This window comes from Mugil cephalus, chromosome 20, assembly GCF_022458985.1.
Source record: "Mugil cephalus isolate CIBA_MC_2020 chromosome 20, CIBA_Mcephalus_1.1, whole genome shotgun sequence".
In the NCBI taxonomy this organism is placed as follows: domain Eukaryota; kingdom Metazoa; phylum Chordata; class Actinopteri; order Mugiliformes; family Mugilidae; genus Mugil; species Mugil cephalus.
In genome coordinates, this window is record NC_061789.1 from 17,380,467 (window position 1) to 17,404,014 (window position 23,548).

At 41.9% G+C, this 23,548-nt stretch overlaps 3 protein-coding genes across 3 annotated transcripts; 2 read left to right on the forward strand and 1 right to left on the reverse strand.

The window, feature by feature from the left end:
* The first annotated feature begins 2,662 nt into the window (after window positions 1–2,662).
* Window positions 2,663–5,882, forward strand: ccdc43 (coiled-coil domain containing 43). The gene is made up of 5 exons (XM_047572301.1): window positions 2,663–2,870; window positions 3,433–3,526; window positions 4,514–4,649; window positions 4,850–4,905; window positions 5,029–5,882. Exons 1-5 carry the CDS (start codon window positions 2,697–2,699, stop codon window positions 5,214–5,216), a joined length of 648 nt encoding a protein of 215 aa, XP_047428257.1. The 5' UTR covers window positions 2,663–2,696; the 3' UTR covers window positions 5,217–5,882.
* On the reverse strand, window positions 5,561–11,476 carry moto (minamoto). Its single transcript, XM_047572299.1, has 8 exons — window positions 11,380–11,476; window positions 10,951–11,041; window positions 10,244–10,416; window positions 9,959–10,063; window positions 8,322–9,813; window positions 7,956–8,090; window positions 7,340–7,517; window positions 5,561–7,265 (listed from the first exon to the last, which is right to left on the reverse strand). The coding sequence occupies exons 2-8, from the start codon at window positions 11,032–11,034 to the stop codon at window positions 7,075–7,077; spliced, it is 2,358 nt and encodes a 785-aa protein (XP_047428255.1). The 5' UTR covers window positions 11,035–11,041; window positions 11,380–11,476; the 3' UTR covers window positions 5,561–7,074.
* Window positions 11,477–12,511: 1,035 nt separating this feature from the next.
* On the forward strand, window positions 12,512–15,149 carry fzd2 (frizzled class receptor 2). The gene has a single exon (XM_047572300.1). The coding sequence runs from the start codon at window positions 12,701–12,703 to the stop codon at window positions 14,333–14,335; it is 1,635 nt and encodes a 544-aa protein (XP_047428256.1). The 5' UTR covers window positions 12,512–12,700; the 3' UTR covers window positions 14,336–15,149.
* The last annotated feature ends 8,399 nt before the right edge of the window (window positions 15,150–23,548 follow it).

Consider the following 23,548-nt stretch of genomic DNA (forward strand, 5'->3'; position numbering starts at 1 on the left):
GCGTGCGCGCGCGTGTTGGGGGTGTAACTGGGGGACGTGGGGTAACTTATAACCACCCTTGCAAGACAAGCTTTCTAGAAGCGGGATCAAGCATTCACATGGAAACATTGTTTCATATATTCCTACAGCTGGGAGGTGTTATACCAGCGTCAAATGAAAGGGGACAAACAAACATCTGGTAGGGCATTTTCTCGCACCGCAGCCCTGCCTGCAACTATGCTTTAACAAACTGGCTCAGATGCAAATTAATAGAGATATCTGAAATAAATCACATTCTGAAAACAACTGTCATGCAACTAAAGCCAACTGTGCATATCATACATCTCTATCAGAAGATAGGAGGAAACAAATCTGTCTTCTACTTCCACCTAGTGGCCAAAAACAGAATGTCACACTATTTTAAACATCGGTAGTTCATCTGGAAATTCAAACGTCAGTAAATCCAACTGATCATGAAACATGTATTGAAATAATATAAAATAGTTATGTCACCATTACTTTCACTCAAGTCTCAACTGCAACTGAGGCACTGCAACAACAGTCACACAACTTAACCTTCCAAGACGACTTTCTCTCATTCAGGTGGCAGCTTTTCAGTGTTTTTTTTTTGGTATGTAGCGATCACAACTGTGGTCTGCCAAGAGGTGTTTGGCCACCAGCTGCCCACTGAGTTCAAAAACAATAGCTTGTTATGAAATCAGCATTTCAATTAGACTAGTAATGGCACGCCTGGTGCTCGAAGCCTACGGGCGAGTGCGTAAGTACTCCTTGCAAACCGTGCGACAATCAACAGTAAATTTTCAATCAAAAACTTTGGTATTTGTGGCATTATCCCAGGGCACTTATCAGAGTGCCAATGCTGGGCATTTAGCGCTGATTGAAATTTTGGCTGCTACAATTACTTTAACAAGCCAGACTAGCAGCAGCACAACGTTGTCACAGTATGTTCATTTAAAAGGATGGTTGACAAGACCTGTGTTAGTAGTCTGCAAGCTGTAATTTAGTTCATATATGCATCTCATGTAATTTATTTTTTTCCCCCACTAAAGTGGCTAACTTGGAAGAGCGGCAATAGGAAGATGTAGGTATATATAGTGGTGTATACCTGTGTTTGCACCCTTCCTGATTTCTTTCTCTTTTTTTTTTTTGCATTTTTGTTATAACTAAATGTTTCAGGTCACAAAAACAACATTAAATATACAACAAAGATAACACGTGTAAACACAAAATGCAGTTTTTAAATGAGTGTTTCTACATTTAAAATCCCTGTTTACATGGCCCTGTGTGAAAAAGTGATTGTTTATCACACATGAGTTCAATTTGTCTCGCCACATCCAGGCCTGATTACTGCCACAGCTGTTCTCAATCACCTGCCTGACAAAGTGAAACGCAAAACATCTTGATGATCCCCAAAACTTTTGGGAAAATAATCTGCGGACTGACAATACAGACGTTTTGGAAGGTGCGTGCCTCTTTACATCTGGCGCAGATTTAACACAGCATTTTGGAAAAAGAACAACAACAACAGTAAAATCTGGTGGCGGTGGTGTGACGGTCTGGGATCCAAAACAACACCAGCAAGTCCACCACTGAATCCACAAGGCGTTGAATAATTATTACCATGACCTGGATGACTGAAAACCTTCAGACATATCCACCTCTGAATGGATGAAGAGAAGCTAAATGAAGACTTTGGAGTTGCCCAGTCTAAGGCCATTACCTGAATCCTATTCAGATGCTGTGGCATGACCTTAAAAGGGAGGTTCACGCTGGAAACTCTCCAATGTGACTGAATTACAACAATTCTGCAAAGATGAGTGGGACAAAATTCCTCCACAGTGCTGTAAAAAACTCATCGCAAGTTATCGCAAACGCTTGGTTGTTGTTGTTGCTGCTCAGGGTGGTTATTAGGTTTAAGGGTCAATCACTTCTTCACACAGGGCCATAGTAGGTTTGGATTTTGTGTTCCCTTAATAATAAAAACCTTCATTTAAAACTGCATTTTGTGTTATATTTGACTAATATTTCAGTTTCTTTGATTATTTGAAACTTTTAAGTGTGACAGACATGGAAAAAAAGAAGAAATCAGGAAGGGGGCCTACACTTTTTCACACCAGGTAATTTCAGAAGATGGTCAGAAAGTTTGTGCAGCATACGGGGGCAGAGGCTGACCATGTGCTGTGCAGTCTGCACCAACAGAGTTAATAACACAGACAAAATGTACAATCTGTCGTGATAACAGGTAGATGCACAAATACTTCAAGATATAATTTGATATGCTTCAGTAGTTCAAAATCCACTACAATTTGTTATATTATAAATTTATACATTAAGTGGTTAGCTACATTGATCAGTGAAAGCAATGGTAGCTTTTGGATGCCAAATAGACATGTATAACTAGTTAAGCTTTGTCTCAAAACATAAATTAGAGAGCAACTGAGAGTGACACTTTCTAAAAACGGTAGCAATTTTCCTGTTGGCGTTTGACTGCTACACTATTACATAATCTCAATCAATAAGCAGTTTAATTTGTGTATTAAATTATTGTAACACGGGAACATGTACCTTGGCCTGGACTGTTAGTTCGTCGTTTTAATGAAAACAAAATGCTGAAATGCGAAACTTTCCCGTTTCTTTTTTTTTCACAGGCAAAGAAAGGACACCCGAGCGGTAAAGAAGGACCCCAAAGGGCCAAGATGGCTGCGCCCACGGTAGACGCCGGGGAGTTTGAAAGCTGGCTAAATGATCGGTTAGACTCGTTTGAAGTTGACCGCGAGGTGTATGGGACGTACATTTTAGGGATTCTACAAGAAGAGGAGAGTGATGAAGAGAAACAAGATGCGCTTCAAGGAATATTATCCGCATTTCTGGTGAATATCCATAGAGGCATGACCCGTTCAGCCAGCGAGGCTGTGTGGGTTCATTTGTTGCTGTCTGTCTCGACTGCCGAGTGGTACCAAGTTACAGCACGTTTGTTACATGTTGTTTGTGGAGCTAAATATAGATGTTAGGCCCTGTTTCTTCAACCAAGGTTTAGACTCCACGAGCTGTGAGAAGAACTTCTCGCTCATTCGACGCCAAATCCCTTGCAAAAATGTTTTAAACTTGTATGACATTGTATTCGTGATCGGCTTTGATGTGCCCCAAGCAAACATGAGGCAGTACTCTAATGCCTGCAGGTTGTATTACATTTACGGCTTTGAACGAGTAGACTTCCACGGTGCTGTTTTGTAGAGGTTCATATTAGAAGCGGTTCACGATGATCACACTCGTTCTCCGTAGTGGTGTATGCATACTTAGAGTTATTATATTGTACATAACCACGTGTTCACTCTCTGGTACCCAGAAAAGTTACTTGATCATAATACGTGTATGTACAGAACTGAGCTGTTTCCACTTGACTGACTTGGATTATTTGTGATTTGTGTGCAGGAGGAGGACACCATGGAGGATGTCTGTAAAGAGATCATCAAGCAGTGGACAGAGTGTTGCAGTCGATCCACCGCCAAAAGAAATGCTGATGATGGTACTCCAAGTATTTCTGTAACTTGGACTCATCCACATTCCTAATGTCATTTATATTTAAGATGTTTTTTCTTCAAGACGCTTTACAGGGGGGGAATAGCTGAGGTTTCTTGGGGAACAAGTTACTTAAGATAAGATGAAATAATACTTTATTGATCCCCATTGGGGAAATTCAAATGTTACAGCAGCACAAGTCAGAAAAATAAAACAGTGACAGGATTGTTGTTAATCATAAAGGAAATCAGCTGTGCCCTGGATGAACAGTACCTTTAAACCTTTCAACAATGCTAAATACACAAAACAAGATATACTGTGTCGCTTAAATATAGTCGCACCCCTCCAAATGTTCTGCATTTCTGCATAAAAATGGAAAGTCTACAGCGACAGGGAGGAATTTAAACCCATTTCTCAGCAAAGAACCGCTTTCAGTTCCTTCCTTGATTCACATCTCCATTGGATTAAGGTCAGGACTTTGACCTGGCCATTCTAACACATGTGGAATTTTGTGGTTCTTCCTTTTTCTCCGTTATTTTGTAGAATGACTCATGTTCTTGGGACTGTTGTCTTGCTGCATGACAACACGAGGAAACATGAGCCGCTCATTTAAACCAAGTAATTCTGCTTTGGCCTCATCTGTCCACAGAACGTCGTCCCAGTAGTATTCGGGCTCGTCCACATGATGTTTAGCCAACTGCAAAAGGGCAAAACTGTTTATTTTTGAGATCAGTTTCTTTGTCTCTGCCGCTCCGCTGTGCCCACCGTGGTTGTTGCCATTATGCGGTTTGACAAACATGTGTTCTGAAGGCAAACTCTCGTTTGATCGGGTCCTCTTAGTCTACCGTTAGGACTAGTGTGTGAAAATACGTGTTTGTTTTGAGTCATTTGTATGCAGAATATTTTGAGGGGGGGTAGTTTTTATAAGAATGTTTGCAGTCATTACAAGGCATAGATTCATTTGTTGTTGTCGTTCTGTCTGTCTCGTTTGTAGCTGAGGTGCAGGCCATTGCCAGTTTGATTGAAAAACAAGCTCAGATTGTGGTGAAACAGAAGGAGGTGTCCGAAGAGTCGAAGAAAAGGAAAGAGGCCCTTCTTGCCCAGTACGCCACCATAACCGATGAAGAGGAATATCCTTGATTTCGCAGGCTGAATCATCAGTGAACACGCAGTCACACTTTTTTCTAATGAGCTACATGTTTCAACTTTGTTTACCACGAGTGCGTTGACCGTGCAGAGATGTGGCCCATGAGCACGAACATGGTAAGAGAGATGCGATTGTTGTGTTGTCTCGTCCACTGCTCTCATGTTATTTCCTTGACTGAAGCACTGAAGCAGAAGAAGAGGAGCCAGCAAGTGTGAACACCTTTACCGGAAATGATAAATGTATCCTTTTTGAAGATGTTCAAATAGGCTTACTGTTCAATGACATACTCGCTTGTAATTTACACTTGCATGGTCGTGTGCATTCATTGATTTTATGCAGCTGTCCTTTACTTGGAGCGTCAGCCCTGTTCAAGAACACCAACGTGGAGGAGGTGATGAACAGACAAAAGCAAAAGCGGGACCAGGCCCGTGAAGACGCTCAGAAGAAGAAGGAGATGGACAAGATGCAGCGGGAGAAGGACAAACTGGCCAAGCAAGACAGGAAAGAGAAGGAGAAGAAGCGTACACAGAAAGGTGAACGCAAAAGATAAAACCAAAGGAAAGGACACTTTGTATGTGAGAAGGTTTTGTTACGAGACAAAAGCGGTGGGGGGAAAAAAATCTTTGCTTCTTTTTTTTTTTTGCTAAACCTTATTGGGAACTTCAGTATCTGAACAATTACGATTACTTTCAGTATCTCGCGTGTAAAGAACAATGAACTGGATGCTGTGCAGAACCAAAATCTATATGTTGATTTTACAGATTTAATCAGGCACAGAAATAGGTTGTCAAGGACTAAAGCTGATGACCTTTATTTGGCAACAGCTGGAATACTAGCTTCTGTAGGTAGTATTGTGAAAAGAAAATGCACACTTCTCTCGATATATTGTTTCTCTAGCATGTGCGATACATGATTTAGCCAAATTTTGACTCTGAAATTAACCTGAAACACAAATCGGATTAATTACGGAAGAAGGGGAATGCTTGTCATGTAACTCAGTTTGCGTAACTAGACCGCGTCGGCATCTGCAAGGCCTTTCATTTCTGCACAACCACTGAGGCAAGTGCTGCTTTCAGTGTTACTGTCTACACGTTCTGACAGTAAAGGCAGAAAAGAGCAGATGCTGACCTGTACCTCAAACATATCGTTTACCATCCTTTGAATGTTAATAAAAATGCATCGGAATCTTTCAGAAATAATAAAAGATTTTCTGCAATGTGGATTGCTTTATTTTAGATTTTTCCATTCACAGAACAGTTCACAAGATAACAACACAAGAACTTTAAAATAACAAGGAATAGAACAGGCCACGGCATAGTCATAGAAATCACCATTATAATGAATACACACTCGCTAATAAACTGTGATTTCAGTGATAATATTTAATAGTTGTAAGATTAATGTATTGAAAACTTATACAATGAACTTTTAGCACCAACATGCTGAACAGACAAAAGGTCTTGTGAAGATGGACAAACGGAAGGAAGTGGAAAAACGACAGAAAAGAGAAGTAGTGTTCACAAAAAGGTAATTGCAAAACGAAAAAGTGACCAAATAGCAGATAAATAAAACAGACTTGTGATTACAGCTGAATTGAAGTTTCAGAAACTAAACGGGACATTTCCGAAAGTTCATTGCAAACTTTTTATATAGAACAGGTGATCAAATACTACACTGCATACAGGGAATTATTATTTTTTTTTTTAACTTAGCTGTTGTGTTCACTGACACAAATAATCATTAATTCTGTTCTAATGGCAAGTGTGATTAAGACATTTTAATTTTAAATATTAATCTCTGAGAACTTTTAATATCGTTTGTAGTTCACCAAATTACAGATAAAAACCTTCTGATTACAAAGTGTTACATAAAAATTCCATCTGCAGAAATAAACTGGAACATTTCAGGAAGCATTTTAATATTTAGCATGTTCATTTTAAACTACTGCTCTTGTGATTCGATTATTGCTTGGGAAAACCCAGAACTGAGGGTCCTTTACATTCCAATAAATAAGTAAAACAATGAAGAGTTCAATGAAATCTTCCACATAAATAGTGCCTTTAAATACAACAGTGATGGAGCGAGACTTGTGTTGATTTGAAACTGACACTAATTAAATGAAATCAAGTCAGGAGTGGGGTAAATTATATTTCATGCCATTCATACACAACAAAAGAAGCTCTTTCCTGCCCCAAAAGAAGCAGTTATTGTCAAGCTTGCAGTGATTGTGTTGCAGCTAAAATGCCAAATGACTTTCTGGTAAGAAAAACTCTAAATATGTTTGTTTTTTTGTTTTTTTTAATCACCCTGTTGGTTATGGGACACTTTTTAGGCCTTAGAGAATTAGGATACTGTCTAGTGGTGTCAACTTAATCAACATCTTTAACTCACTCCTGCTGCCTCACAAATCACAACTTAAAGTAATATCCCTCAAATGGAGAGACACACCTCTCTGTGCACGTGGTGTCCTTGCTAACATGGTGGTCCTGCGTCTTGACAGGTTTCAGCAGCGTCATTTCGAGGGCACACCACAGAGCTGTGCGGAGCTTCCTGGTGGTAGCAGCTAGGTCCTTGAGTGCGATGATCATCAAAAAAGTGTCTGGAAAACAAGCAAGTTAGGAGCAGGAGTTTTATCAAAAAAAAAACGTACATTATGTCTTACGATAGGATTACCATTGCCCTCTGGGAAATGAGGTCTCTGCCGCTGGTGTTTGGTCATATTTGCAACGTCCTCCTTGTATCTTGCCTGAGTGATGCAAATGGCCATGTGGTGCCTGTGCAGTACAGTGCGGATGTTGCTGTGCAGGGGAATGTCACACAGACTCTCCATTCTATCCAGAAGGGTTGCCACCTGCAACACAAGTATAATCAACAATATTCCCACTTCACTACTACAAATGGACTTTACTGAAGTGTGTTCTATGCATTTGAGTAAAACAAATAGCAACAGCAAGTAGCAGTATTTATTTTATGCATATATATTTTTGTAACTAATTAACTTGCTACCGCAACACAAATATGATACTGAGCATAATATGTTCAATGTGATGTAAGATTTACTGCAACAAATATGAAGGTGTAACTAAAGTTTGGTTGAACTAAAGTTACAACCAAACACACACACAAACACACATAAGTTTATAAATGTGCAAGCCAATTGGTGGCATTGATGGTCCATTTTTGTGAAATAAATATACCTTCAAATACCACCATCAGCGTGCAACAATGCTGCTGTGACAAGACTGGTCTGTAGGTGGCAGTATGGAAACGGTTGATTCAGGGGTCTCACCTTCGCTTGCTCTCGCATCTGATTAACAATGAGGTATTCGACCCTTGAGGGATTTGGTGATGTTTTGGGCAGGTTAGTGTTGGTCACTGCTCCAGTTCTTTTCCCGAGAAATGTCTTTGTAAGGATTACCTGCACCTAAAATTGAAAACAGATGAGAACTCATCAACATCAGAATGAACTTTCACTGAACGGTAATCAGTACATTGCACATATGCTCAAAAGCTGAAAAGTTTCATATTTTTTATGAGAACAAGTGCAATGTTTGTGTGGAAAATAAATAAATCCCTATCTAACCAGTTATGTTCTGTTATCTATGATACATTAAATTATAACTCCTAAATACAAAATCTAATATTAATAACGTACCCTTTTTCTGTCCTTTTCCAAACACCTCCACTGCTCAAAACATGCGTCCAGGCAGACGTAAGACTGGATCACATGTCCTCCTTGGTTCATCCACGATGATGCTGTCATGACTGAGGCCATACCATGATATGTGCTTTCTCCTCTGCAGGACCTAATGTCACTGATGTAGGCTTTAAAAGCTGCAAAGTCATTGGCTGACATTTTATCACCCACATCCATACCAGACACTCCACTTCCATAGGGCAGAGCAGATCCAAAGCTGAAGTTAGAGCTGGTCGGCTTGATGGAGTCATTTACCGAATACACGAAAGGCATGTACTGCTGTGCTTGCCCTGCACTGGCCACACTGTTTTGTCCATCAAATCTCTGAGACTGCATGTTCGCCTGGAAATCTGTGTACTGGCTTTGTGGTTGATGATATGTGTCTCCTTCTCTCATATGAGTATTAGTTTGGGGCCTTCTAGTGAAGGCTTCTCCTGGAAATCCGGACATTGGCATCCTCCTCTTTTCTTTCTGGACCTGTGGCTTGATCTTGTTCTGTGTTTGGCTCTGCTGGATGTGACTCTTTGAATACTGGTTCATTCTCGCATTAATGCTCTCTCTGTGCATTCTCATCTTGTTCTGGTGTTGGTTTGTGAGGTTTAAAGGTGCAGAGAATGGATGTGATAGATGCAAATACTCTGCACTTTGAGGGTTGAAATCTGAAAAACCATCAGGTTTAAACGCCTGCTTGCTCACTCCTTCATTTCTGTCCCTCTGCATAGTCTCAAATTCTCCCACTGGCTGTTTTGGGGTCTGCATTAAAGTATTAGTTTGTGTTGACACTGGAAAACTGGCAAATTTCCATGGTTCAGTCATGCTGTCTTCACGGTGCATACCCCCTGTCTTCTTGTGCATGATTGGAAAGTCTCCACAACGTATGCCATCATGCTCACTGGCCATGAATGATTGAAAACTATTGACCAATGGATTAATGTCTTCTGGCACATACTGCTCATTACAAACGGACTTTACGCAGCTCTGGGTATGCTGGTCATCACTGAAGGAATCAAAGCAGGGGCTGTCCATTACACTTTCAGGTTCGAAGATGTTGCTGAGGTCAGGGAAATTACTCATAGGGTTACTGTTCTTTAGGTCGTTACAAGCGGACATGCTGACATACTTGCTTTGCTGTATCTGGGAAGGGTAGGTGTTTCCTGCATTGGGCAATGGTAGGCCAGGTGGCAGTTTCTGGGGACGGACGGCGTGACTGTCTCCATTAGGCAAATTAAAAAGCCACTGTTGACTGGTATTAACGCTGCTGGGCACTTGACTGAATTCCTCAACATCTTTGCCCACTGACTGTTGCTGTGCTTTATTGAAATTCCCATGAGACACGCAGTTTAGAAGATAAGAAGTGCTGTGCTGTGTTTTAGGCTCTGATTGAACATACTGTAGCAGTTCTTCTCTCAATGTCTTCGGAGACCAGATCGGACTGCATGTAGGTAAGCTCCTAAAAGAGTAATCGGGATGTCATTTAATTTCAGTGTTCATTAACTAATCTAGCATATACAGTTAATATAGTGTGTTTTCAGTTGATGAACTCACGAGTCGGACATAAATCATACAATACATATAATAATATACACCAGACATACCCCTCACTGTAGTAGCTGTCCTGAGAGTCTGCTTCCTCCAAAATATTTGACACTAGACCTTGCAGATCAGTCTCCCTTTCATAATCCGCATTTTCCATCCATTTCCTAAATGGAAAGAAAACACTGCCATCTTAATTTTTTCTTTGAAAACATTCGTTTAATATGACTTGACTTGCACCCAATATTTTGGTAGGACAGGACAGCAGTGTGACTGCACTTCTAAAAACACTTTGGGTGGATAGTTCAAAGAACAGTAACATATCTGACCAAAGTTAATAGGAATACCTGCTTTTAATACTGCTCTGGGTGCAACAGATAAGTTCATAAGGATCCTCTTGAGTGTTGTGAGACCAGGGCACATAGGCTGCAGTATTTAGTTCCTGCAGCGAGGCACTGGGGAGGGAAACAAAAGTCGACGCCATGCTACCACTATCCCCACCACGCACGTTATCCCCTTCCTGAAAAACCGACAAGCAACGATTAATCCATCTGTAGCTCAACTGCTAATGTCAAAACAAAACACAAATGAAACAAAGCTGAAACAATTGGTTAATAAATGTATTGATTAGTTTGCTACTTTTTATAATTACTGTCTCTTGAATATTTTCAGGATTAACAGATATGAACTGAATTGTCAAAACATAATTTTTTGGCTGATCTTTCAAATAAGTTGCCATACATTTGACTTTTCATTATTACAACAATAATATAGCTTCAACTGCTCCTGCAATGAAATATGGCAAACAAAAACTTGACATATTGTCTTAAGTCACACAGCACACCTTAATGAATATGGGTAACTTTGATTACGTTTTTTTGTTTTTTTTCCACCAATACCAATCATTCCCCAAACAGGTTGATAATGTCTTTCTCAATGCTGTGCTTCCGTTTCAATTTTCATTTACGCTGGAGGATCAGTGACGGTACATCTGATCTCTGCTTTTAAATATACAATGTAGCATAAAAATATAATGGCGAAAATGAATACTTGCCTGACGCTGATATGTGAGAAAAGGTGATTGTGCGAACGTGCCCTGATGTCCGTTAAGCGTTACCCTGAAATCCCTGGTGTCCATAACTAATCTGACAAAAGTACACGATATTCACTGTGAATATTTCCCACACACTTACACAGTAATAATGACAAAGGTTTCAAAAATAAATGTGATATAATCTATACAATATCAGGTACAGGCTAACTGCTACTTTTGAGAAAACGAATCAACTCGGTAATTTACATGACTAGCCGTTAAAACAAATGGGTTAAGCTAGCAAGCTCTGATGCTCTTTGCTAATTTAGACTCTAACGTTAGCTGTCGCGCGGTTTAACACTCAGCCTCCCCCTTCAATTTGGCGAACTTTTCCTTTTAAAAACAACTTATTTGAGTAAAAACTACCAGTTTATCACTGGGATAACCTACCTGCCGAGTTAAAATGGGAATTTTTTCTTCAACTGATTTCTTCACATTGTGTTTTAGTGCGCTCGTGCCCCCCCTCTACTCCACCCTTCAAAAGTTTAATGTTGCCCTCGCGACCTGAAGACACATTGGCTGAGCCGGGGGGGGATTCTATTTTTGGTCCAATTAACATCAAGCAGGAGATCCAGGCGCATAGCAACGCCTGGTGCCACATCCCCCCCAAATTTGACCTCATAGAAATTAATACGCCCATATTATTATTATTATTATTATTATTATTATTATTAGTGTAGTAGTAGTAGTAGTTGTTGTTATTATTATTATTATTATTATTATTATTATTATTATTATTATTATTATTATTATTATTAATAAATTAGGTCTGTTCAGTTTTACAGACTAATTGAATCGATTTAGTGATTGGGATATAGATCTAGATAATTTAGAACATGGCACTGACTTTAATATGCACTGGCTGGCTACCTCCTCCTTCTCTCCCAGACAAACTAGTTTGAGGGAAACTTGAAAGTCCGGTTGGGCCACGCGAATCCAGCTGTGGAGTAAAGTTTGACAATATTAGACAAACGCGACCAGTACAAAAGCAACGGTACCTTCAAAATAAAAGGACAGTTTTGGATACTATATTGATAATGGCATGACATATACATGCATTCTTCTTCTTCTTCTCCTTCTTCTTCTTCTCCTTCTTCTTCTTCTTCTTCTTCTTCTTATTATTATTATTGTTGTTGTTGTTGTTGTCATCATCAACAGTAGTAGTAGTTTGCTAGTTGCTGTCATAAGACTAGTATTGTTGTTATAGCTGTGATGTGCGAGGACGTAGGACAAGGCAATGAAGTTGTGATTATTTTGTTAATTAATTAATTAAAATTAATATTAATATTGGCTTTGATAAATTAAACCTTCCAGTTAACATATTTTTTTTGATGCAGGTGCCCCTCAAAATCCCACTACTGGTCATACTCCGACTCAGATTTATTGGTCATTTATTATGTTACATGTGTTATGCAAGTGTCTTGGTCTAAAACTTAAGTTTATTCACGACATTTTTACTTGATTTTATTGTTGAAGTTTTTGTACCGGAAGTGACATTCTGTTTCTTCTTGCAGCTGCCTTGACCATAGTGAGGGAGTCGGAGTTGAGGAAAAGAAAAAAGTTAGCCAGGCATCACAAAGAAGGCAGCGTTCAGTTCATCAACATCAGAGCATTTCATTTTTGATCGTCGCTGAGGAACTGGTTGGGGGACTGATGATACGCTCTGAATAAATTGGCTTCAAGTTAACAGGTCTGTTTCAAACTTGGAAAGATGCATTTTTGCACGACGTGGTCCGTTGCGCTCCTGCTGCCTCTGCTAATATCAGCACAGTATCAAGGGGACCACGGAATAGTGGTGCCGGAGCATGGATTTTGCCAGCCGATTTCGATACCTCTATGTACGGACATAGCCTATAACCAAACCATCATGCCTAACTTAGTGGGACATTACAACCAGGAGGACGCAGGGCTCGAGGTGCACCAGTTTTACCCCCTTGTGAAGGTACAGTGCTCTCCGGAGCTGAAGTTTTTTCTGTGCTCCATGTATGCGCCTGTGTGCACAGTCCTGGAGAAAGCCATTCCGCCCTGCAGGTCAATCTGCGAGAGGGCCAAGCAGGGCTGCGAGGCTCTCATGAACAAGTTTGGTTTTCAGTGGCCGGACCGATTGCGATGTGAGAACTTCCCAGTTCTGGGAAATGGACAAATCTGCGTGGGCCAAAACAACTCTGACCCCACCATCCCTCCCATCATGGCTGTCCCGGGGACCCAGGACCCCCCTATAGTCTCCTCGCGCGAGAAGCCGTTCCGGTGTCCATCAGTTCTCCAAGTGCCCCCGTATTTGAATTACACTTTTTTAAATGAGAAGGACTGTGCGGCTCCATGTGAGTCGTCAAGGAGCGGCGGGAATATGTTTTTTAGCAATAGAGAGATTCACTTCTCTCGCATATGGATCCTGGTCTGGTCTGTGCTTTGTTGTGCGTCTACGTTATTCACAGTAACCACATATTTGGTTGACATGCAACGCTTCAGATACCCCGAGCGACCTATCATTTTCCTGTCTGGCTGCTACACCATGGTATCTATAGCATACATAGCTGGCTACTTCCTCGGGGACAGGGTGGTGTGCAATGACAGCTTCAACCCCGATGGCTATAAGACCATTGTCCAAGGCACCAAAAAGGAAGGCTGCACCATCCTCTTCATGATGCTCTATTTCTTCAGCATGGCCAGCTCCATCTGGTGGGTCATCCTGTCCCTCACCTGGTTCCTGGCAGCAGGTATGAAGTGGGGTCACGAAGCCATCGAGGCCAACTCACAGTACTTTCACCTGGCAGCCTGGGCAGTGCCGGCCGTCAAGACCATCAGCATCCTGGCCATCGGGCAGATCGAAGGCGATGTGCTCAGCGGTGTCTGCTTCGTGAGTCTCAGCAACCTGGATCCGCTACGGGGCTTCGTCTTGGCCCCTCTCTTCATTTATCTCTTCATCGGCACCTCCTTCCTGCTGGCCGGCTTTGTGTCGCTGTTCAGAATCCGCACCATCATGAAACACGACGGCACCAAGACGGAGAAGCTGGAGAGGCTGATGGTGCGGATAGGAGTGTTCAGCGTGCTCTACACCGTCCCCGCCACTATCGTTATCGCCTGCTTCTTCTACGAGCAGGCCTTTCGGCCACACTGGGAGCGGAGCTGGGTCAGTCACAACTGCAGGAGCCTGGCCATTCCCTGCCCCGTGCAGGCTGGACCCCACATGACCCCGGACTTCACCGTCTACATGATTAAATACCTGATGACACTGATAGTGGGCATTACTTCTGGTTTCTGGATCTGGTCTGGAAAGACTCTACACTCCTGGCATAAGTTCTACACAAGGCTCACTTATGGCAAGCAGGGAGAGACCACTGTGTAGTTGAAAGGGACATCCAAATGTCCTGGCACTACTTTTGCTGTGTTTTATTACCTGCTCCTTATGTGATAGGTGAGTAGGACAGTGAATAGCTACAGGTTTTTACAGCAGTGGCATTTGCCTCGGCTTCATAGTCACACTTGCATGCCAAAATGAGGGTTAGGCTTTGACAGGATAAGTTGGATAAACACAGACTGAACCTGACGGTCTGAACAAACAACAATCATGGCTATGGATGTCATGTGCTGAGAAGCTCTCCCCGCTCTCTTTGGCTCTTCTCTTAAAGCCGCCATAAACTCCCAACAGAGCGAGGATCCAATAGGCGAGAAGACAAGGAACGAGCTGTGGAAAAAAGACTGTTTTGCTGTCTCTCTGTAAAGATTCCATATACAATTAAATTACATTGTAAATAGTATTTGTAAAGACATAAAATTATATATTTGTATTTAAATCTGTCAATGTACCTACTTTACTTTTGCACTGTAAATATGCAATGAACTGACTTTTTTTGTTTGTTTTTTTTTGTAATTCCTACTTATATATGTCATGTTTTTATGACAACAGTGTCTACATTTCAATCTTCTGGATGATTTACAGTTTTTTTTTTTGGCACACTACTTTGTTACAGTATCTCTTCCTTAACAAAAAACACATGCTGAGTCTCTGCAGAATGAATCTTCAACCGCTGTGTCAAAGGTTTGATTTTTTTTTTTTTTTTTTTTAATTTGTAGTTAAGGCGGAAACTTGTGTTTCCAATGTTTTGCCTCACCATATGTTCAGTATTCTTTTTTTATAATTAAATTTTCTTGGTAACTAATCATTTCGCTTGAAAAAGGAAGGGTTATGTTGTTTTCTCAAGGGGGCAAGGGTTGGTCACACCTGGACATCTGTTGCCTCAAATTGGCGAGCAAGAGTAATGGAGATAATTGTAATTCTTAATGGAGACGAGCGTCTTAACACTAGCCTGTAGCCCTCAAGGCAACAGAAGGACTGAGTTCATGGTGAGATTGTCAATTAGACACTCCTCGCTTGTTAAACCCACTCTGTGAATATGTGCTGTAATATTTCGCATCGGCGTGTTTTGTGTCTGAGAAACTGGTGTCAACCTGTAAGAATGTGGTGGAGGGCTTCTTCGCACGTGTGCGCCAACATCGTCCTCAGGTGCTAAACATAACAAGAAACCCTTTTTTTTTTTTTTTTGCCTGTTGTGAGAGACCAACAGGAATCACCTGGCAAGAAAAGTCTGCGCTGTTGCATAGGTGTGAAAATGTTCCCGCCTGCCTGTTTGGTAAAGGGAAAACAGGGATATTCAGCCATGCTCAGCTATGCTGTGTTGTTGCTTCTCCGGAGCCAGAGTGCTTTTGTGCCAAGTTGGAATCCCCCAAGCCGCACACGGCTGAAACTGAACCTGCAGTGATGTCATGAAGTAGATGGGTGTGTTGGAGAAAACTGATCCTCTTGCCTCAGAGGAGAAGCTCTAGGCTAGAAGCAGAGAATGGCACGCACACATCGCACACTGTGCGCCTTTAAGTTGCTGTGTGAAAGGTTTACACGGGCTCCTGTAGCTGGACGTGCAGCGATCTCTTATGTTGGGCTGTAGATGTGCAGGTTATATCATAATCACTGTCAAAAGCATATAATAGTGCTGATACAAATGGAGTACTCTTGAATGAGCAGCTGCACAAGTTGATGTTTGTCTTTCTTATAGCCTTACCGGGGGTTAAATATATAAGGGTTGTAATAACAGACAGTTAAGGGTGATTGAAGGTATGTAGAGACACTCTGAAGGAGGGAAAAAACATAAATCTACCTGTGCCTGTTCTTTTCTGCCCCCCCCCTCTCTCCCCACACTCTACCCCCTCTCTTTGCTCAGATGAATGGGGGGAATGCGAGTGAGTCAGTGGAGCGGCGCTGGGCCTTCGCCTAGTGACAGACAGTCTCCTGTGTGTTGCTCACTTCAAAGGCCCGCTGAAACCTGACTAGCTCCTTGTAAACAGTGCAGCCTGGCCCAAAGGCCCACTTCCTGCGCTTAACTCAACTTAATGGCTGGCTTGTTTGGCTTTGCACTGAAGCAGAGTGACGGGCGAGGAGTGAGAGAACGAAGGGACGCGGCACGATGGTGGAGCGCCGGCGGCGCAGAGAGCGAGATTGTTCGGGGGGCTTAAGAGAAGGAGGGGTTTTGGAGAGGGCAGTGGAAAATTCAGTAGTATTCGGTCGCTTTTGTCTTCTGCCAGTGGAAATCAGTGAGAAAAAGGGGAAGAAACGGAGAAGGGATGTGATTGCGAATTTGTGATTGTTGCATGAACTGAAAGTTTTGGATCTCAGGCCATCGGAGATAAACTGAGTCAGATGCTTGTTAACTCCTGCCAGGAAAAAACTGCACAGAATATTTTGTGTCAGTCAGCCTCGTGTTCGCTGTATGTTTGATCCATCTGGAGCTGTTTTAAACAGAATTTAGTTAGCGCTCAGACCTTCTCTATAAATGCAGATAAGAGCTTGCGGTGCATGAAGGTTTATGTTTGAAAAGATCTGTGACAAATCTGCCGCACGAAATGAACAAGGTGGGAGCCATCCAGATTAAGTTCTCTTTAATGTTGGTGCTCGGTGTTTCAGTGGCAGCCCTCTCCCATGTTGTTGCGCTCTGATCTTAAGCCGTGCATGCAGCCATTTCCTGCTTGCTCGAGGGCAAGAAGGGACAAGCCGAGGATCAAATAGACAGAAAGAATGCTTCTCGAGTTGATATTATGATGTCGCTCTTATTGGAAAAAGGCCTTGGCATGTCAGAGAGGGATCGTGTTCGGTGACAAAGGCCACTGTTCTCGCCGGTGCTTTGCAGCCATTGTTTAAAGTTGGTGCCACAAACATTTTTCTACTGAAGAGTTGTACGGTTATCTACTGAGTATTTCACGCAACTGCGAAATAGCTTAAAAGAGACAAAGAACTGAGAAGAAAAGAGAAAAAAAAACAGTATCCAGACATGTAGGAAGCCTGTTTCTAATCAAATCTTGGCGCGAACTCAAGGAGAACTCAAGCTCAGAAGGCTGTATTAGTTACAGTCATACATTATCCTAACCATAGGAGAGCAGCTGAGATTTTCCAGAGCACACACTATATCTATCTATCTTGCTTTCCCTTGAAATCTTAACAGAACGTGCAATGTGTTCTTTCTCCTCCTGTCATTGCTTTCAGAGGTGGCCACTTTGAGTGGGATGGAGCTTAACAAGCTGGCAGGCTGAGGAAAGGTTCAAACGTGCATTTCGGTTTCTGACTTAGATTCGGGGGCCTCCGGCCATAAATGGCCGCCGTGATGAGGTGTCTTCACTTTCTTCATCGTCTAAATTACCCTTTGAAACTTGTCTCACTCTTCAGAGCCATGCTTTTTACTGAAAGACGTGTGACAAATCCCCCACGTTTGCCCCTTTTAGCTGTTATTATTTGAGCTGCTGTAGGACGACATTGTTTGGTACATCGTGCCCTGAAAATGCCTTAAAAACCAAATCTAGCCGTGCATATCGCATCTTTGCAGTAAAGGCAAATGCAGCAGAAACTTGAAGCGGGTTGAATCCCACAAGCTAGCTGGCCTTCCTTTCTTAATGGCTCCTTTTCATGCCTCGCACACACACACCATTTGTCTGTTGTTTCGCGGCCGACGAGCGCGCCGACCGTGCAGGAGTGGCTTTGATAGTAAGACAAACACGGCGAAGCTGTGGCGATTGACTCCGGGGCGTAAGGGAAGTTTATTTTGCTCCCGTTCTTCGGAGCGAGGGTGTACATGGCATCAGGGCAGAAAGCGGGGGGAGTGACTCAGAGTCCCTCCAGCTGCCGAGCAGCGAGGTGCTGACAGCTGCGTGACAGATATTTTGGGAGCCTGTAGTGTTGCCTGGGATAATAATGGTCTTGATTGGTAGGGTTTTGTGCAGAGGGAAGGGAATGGTTAATGTGCATCCAGACACCACAGTGTGTACATAACCATTCCGCACTCATAAACATTCGGGGTGATTGCGCAAGTGGCAAGGATAACACAAGGAGGAACGGGGAAGGGAATGCTCTTCAGAGCTACTGTGTTGTTGTTTTCTAACTTCGCATTTTGACACATTCATCATTTTATTCGGCTATTTTCTTTTATTATTCAGTCACAAATCTTGAGCTGATTGGCCGTGGAATCGAGGATACCAGCGAGAATACCTCATTCAAGCAAGAATTTGGTTTAGCAATGCCACTTGTTTTACTGTTTTAATTTTACACTTGATTGAATTATCATTGTTTTACATTGATAATTCAATCAGCCCCCCGCAGCCAGTAAAATTATTTCCGTGCCCTGTTAAATTAATACTGCAGCACACCGAGCACCTGCATCAGCGAGCGGACTCTGTGTATCAAACGGTGCGAGGTAGCGACACTATAATCCGATCTGTTACTTTCCCGTGGGCCTCAATAAGGCCTCAGGGTTCGAAGATGACTTATTGAGTCGGCTCCTCTCTGGCGAGTGCTGGCCCCCTTCTTTAATGGAGGCCCTCCTAACAGCTCCTTCTGAGGAATTTACAGCCTTGGCCTCATCTCGCTTTAGTCCAGGAAAGAGAAGGCAGGGTGGGAAGCACGCACACACACACACACGCACACACAGCAGCCTTGTCCCAACAGAGCCAGCAGTGGAAATGTACAGCTCCAGGCAGGGTGGCAGCAGAGGTGCCGTGTGAGCTTTTACTATCTGCGTTTTTGTTAATATAGATCTTTATTAGCTACTGAACTGAAACAGGGATTTGCACATATTTTACATTCACAAATTCCCAAAATAAACCTTTTTAACACCTGCGTTCACAGCGTAGGGTAACACGGAAACAACAAACCACCTGACAAGTGAGTCTATTAAGCGCAACGTATGTAGCTCCAAATAATGTCAGCTTTAAAAGTAAAGTTAAAAAAAAATAAAAAACTTGAGAAAGAACAATCATAATGTATCCTACATAATTATGTGTGTAGCAATAAAGAAGTTATGTTACTTTCTGAAGAAAAACTAGGAATGCCACCTTTCCACTAACTGACTGTTCTCTGTATTAAACTAGCGTATAGATAACACAGAGAGTAATCCTCTGATGACAATATGATGAATGAATGTCTCTCTAAAGATATTCCTATTATTTATCTACACCACAGCTTCCAGGGTTTTGTTTATAAAGGTATTTCTTATAAAGGGCAGTGTACAGTAACAGAGACTGTACTTAAGTTAATCCTCTGCGTGTGTGTGTGTGTTCACTACGTGCTTCTGAGCCTGTGTCCATGTGAGTAAATATATGTGAATGAGTGAGCGGTTATAGGAGGACCCCGGCTCTGCATGTTCTCTCTGTAATTTCACTCTCTGCAAAGCATAATCGCTTCCATGTGGGCCCTCGCCAACAACGGAGTGGTGGAGGGGCCTCAATGCAAAGGTGGGAGTGAGACACAGACACATTCAGGCTCCAAAATGTTCTCTACAGCCAAGCCTAAGGTCAAAGACATTTCTTCATATAACTGGGTGCTACACTGTAGTACTAAGTAGAAGTAAGCCAAACAGACAAACAGGTTTCACTTTGACATATCGAACCACAAATGTGTAATCTTTCAGGCATGTGTGCACCTCAGATAAAATCATATTTTTGCAATCTCTCAGTTTGTGAAATAGCGGGAAGTCCAGGACAGATAATTTATTCCCATTAGTAATTTCCTTCGGAGAAGTTTTGTGGTTTTCCTTTGCGTTCTGTCTGTGTGTGTGTGTTCTTGATGGTGCCTCCCTCTACACATGTTGAGCTATTGCCTGAAATGCCCAGAGGGCTTTGGGGCCGGACAGTCATGGTCAATTTGTGAAACCAATGAAGCGCAGAACAGCAGGACCATTTGCACACGGGTCAGCGTTTAAAGATGCCTCTGCAGAGCTCATTTGCTTGTTGGTGGTATTTTAGGTTAAATCAACATGTTGGAATTTATTTCTAATAATAATAAAAATAATAATTAAATGCAAAACCCAAAGTAACATTTTAGTTTTATAATCTATCTACTATCTTTCCAACTGCTATCTTTCCCTTATTTCCAAAATGAGTTACTTTTGCATTGTTATGGTGAACAGCACCCCCTGCTGTTTTAACAGATGTACTGCTACAAAAAAAATACCACTGGAAGAAAATCTTCAAAATAAATCTCCAAATAAAGCATGATTTTGATGCTGAAATTGCATCAAAATGGGCATCTTTTTGGTGTCCTATCATTGCAATTATACCTAGATATTTGGATGATCACGTTTAACATCAAAGGCAATCAATTATCAAAGGCCTTCTGCAGAAAAACGTGGCCTCCCTCCCTACTTCTATAGTCAGAGGAAATTTATGACTGTCCTGCGAGCACGACAACTGCCATGGGGGAAGTCAGGGGTCGCTGGTCAGCTAAAGTGTTGCATTTTACACTGCACCTCGGAAGCTTCAGGACATTTGTGCAGAAAGTCTGAGTGTGTATTATTTGATAAAGTACACACACTGGAGAAAATGTCAACTGGTTCTTTAAGCCGCAGTTCTGCAGTGTGTGAATGAATAAAGCACAGATGTGTGTGAGGCATGACATCAGACACTTTTTTCCAGTACTTGAGGCCATTCAAGAATCAACATGGCTTATACCACAGCTGGATACCACAGTTCTTGTAAACTGATCAAACCATTGTCATTTTATAAATCATATTTCTATGGGTGGGCTTTTCGGTCATAACTGAAATGGATGTATTGTGACAGAAGGATGTCCCATCTCATGCTCCCCATCATAGTTTAATCTCTGCAGCTTTGAAAAACTTAATTGTATCGTTAATGATTGTTTTGTAATGTTAGCTGTTATGTCAGAGACTTGAGCGTGTTGGGGATTGCCAGTTTTCATAAATCCAAACTGTATATATATAGAACTATTTATGATTATAAGTACCAATGTAATACATTTTTGACAGAACTGACTTTTGTCAACTCTGCAGTTAAGAGGTGTAATTAGCTGAGCACACATTTTCACGTGATTACTGTCAAAGGCCCTTGTTTTGAAAGCGAACGTCCGACCACACTCTTACTTCCATCGTCTAACTGGAAAGCCCATTCTGACTCATTATAGTGGTTTGCATTACTTGTGGTTATAGGTTCTGCAAGAAGAAAAAAGAAGAAAAAAAGAACATCTGACACCAGAGGGCGCTGCATTTCACTTGTGGACTTGCACGCTTGATCACATGAAGTAAGTGTACACCAATCAAACATAACATTATGACCGCCTTCCTAAAAATGTGTACCTCTCCCTTGTGCATCCAAAACAGCTGTGGCCTCAGTGGATCATCCCACAGATATTTGATCAGTTTGGGATCTAAAGAATTTGGGGGCCAGGTCAAGACCTTGTGCTGTCGTTCGTTAGTGTCATTGCTATGGGCTGGACGTGTCTGGTCTGGTCTTGGTGGGTGGTAAATGTCCAAACATCCAAACCAAACTGCAATGAATTGTTTCATACGTTCATCCCGTATTGCACTCGCAGTATGCAGCCTGACATTTAAGATAAGACCATCATTTTAATTTATCCCAGAGTGGAAAAATATGGTTAAGGACAGTGTGCACAAGACAAATAAATACAAAAATAACAATTTAGTAGTAACAGTAACAGTAACAGTAGCAAGAGATTTTCCCATCTTGCGTATTTTTTCATTCTGCGTTTCCATTTTCTCTTTATACAACCTAATTCCTGGAATACATGCTTATTCACATTGCGTCACATACATAACTCTCCCGTTGCTATCTTGAGTCTACATCTATTCCCCCCATGTTTAGATGACAGATAGTTCTGCAAAGTCAAAGATGTTTTGGTTTTATCACAGGAGTCAATCATGGCCAGAAAGTAAACCAGGCGACTTGCACGCATACCTGCCATGCGATGAGAGGTGATCGGAATGTAGACAACAGTACAGTCTAATTGTTCTGTTGTGCGTTACATCTGGCCCCAGGCCTAAATTACAATAATCACGCCGCTATGGGCAAAGACTCTGTTGGGAGATATTCAACATTGTGACACTGTTTCCTTTTAATGAGCAGCTCTCCAGCTTTGAGCATTTCTGCCAACTTCCGCTGTGTTCGCGTCTTTTTCCCAGGAAACTGTCTTACAGTTTTGAGTCAGAATTTATTAGATACCATGACTATCACAGGAATGCAAGGGTGGTGATTTCACTTTCTATTGTGGCATTCAGTTGTGTTACTGTAGGACTTGCTGGGCTTTGTCTGAAACTTCTGCTGTTTTAGAAGAGCGATGAATGAATTTGCAAAACTGGCCCTTTCGGCTGTGCACTTCTAACACATTCGCTCTCTATTATGATCGGATCCTAACAATGATGTCTCTGTGTGTGCAGGCTTTTGGTAAATGTTTGATTTGGGAATTCGCCTTCCACAGAAACTAACACAAGTCCCTCACAGTGCTATTCTGTGTGATCACTGATGTGGAATTTAGGAAGCTGGGGGTGGAGTGGAGTGGAAAGAGATGTTATAATCCTATAATCTATAAGCGTCACTGTCCACCGACGTACAGCAACACGGTTAACTCGTACCACTAAGCCCAGTGTACCAAGGTTTGGATATAGTAAGACAGGATGATTTATTTGTTTCAATTCGTTTTTTCACGAGTGAATCCTAAAATAAATAATGCCGACCGTGTGAGTGTGCCTAACCCAGCAGAACGCCACTATCCCAACACCATATGTTTTAACAACAGCAGGCCCCTCAAGAGACATCTGTTGGTTACCATAGCGGCAGGTGGCTGTGTTAAAGTGACACTTTTACCGTAAAAAAAGAAGAAAAGCACAGCTTGGATGTGCTGTACCAGGACAGGATTTCACACTTAAAGCCACATGTGATTTAGAAGCCTGTCGGCTGCAGCGAAAGCTTTAGCTCACTGGCTTGAAATGAACCTTTGCAAGGCCGATGTGACTGACATCACAAAGTTCAGCTGCGGCATTGACAAGCGAGAGCACAAACAGAGAAATCAATGAATAGCAGCGCATTCAACAAGCAGCACAATATCTGACCTTTGGATGGGTAGGTAGATAACCCCCTTCTTCCTCCCACTCTCTCTTTTCTGTCTTTCCTTATTTACCTGTAGTGTTTCTTCATTAGTCATGATAGTAAAAAATGGTGGTTTGAACCTGCATTGAGCTTGTATACTCTCTTAATAGTGAATATTTAGAAG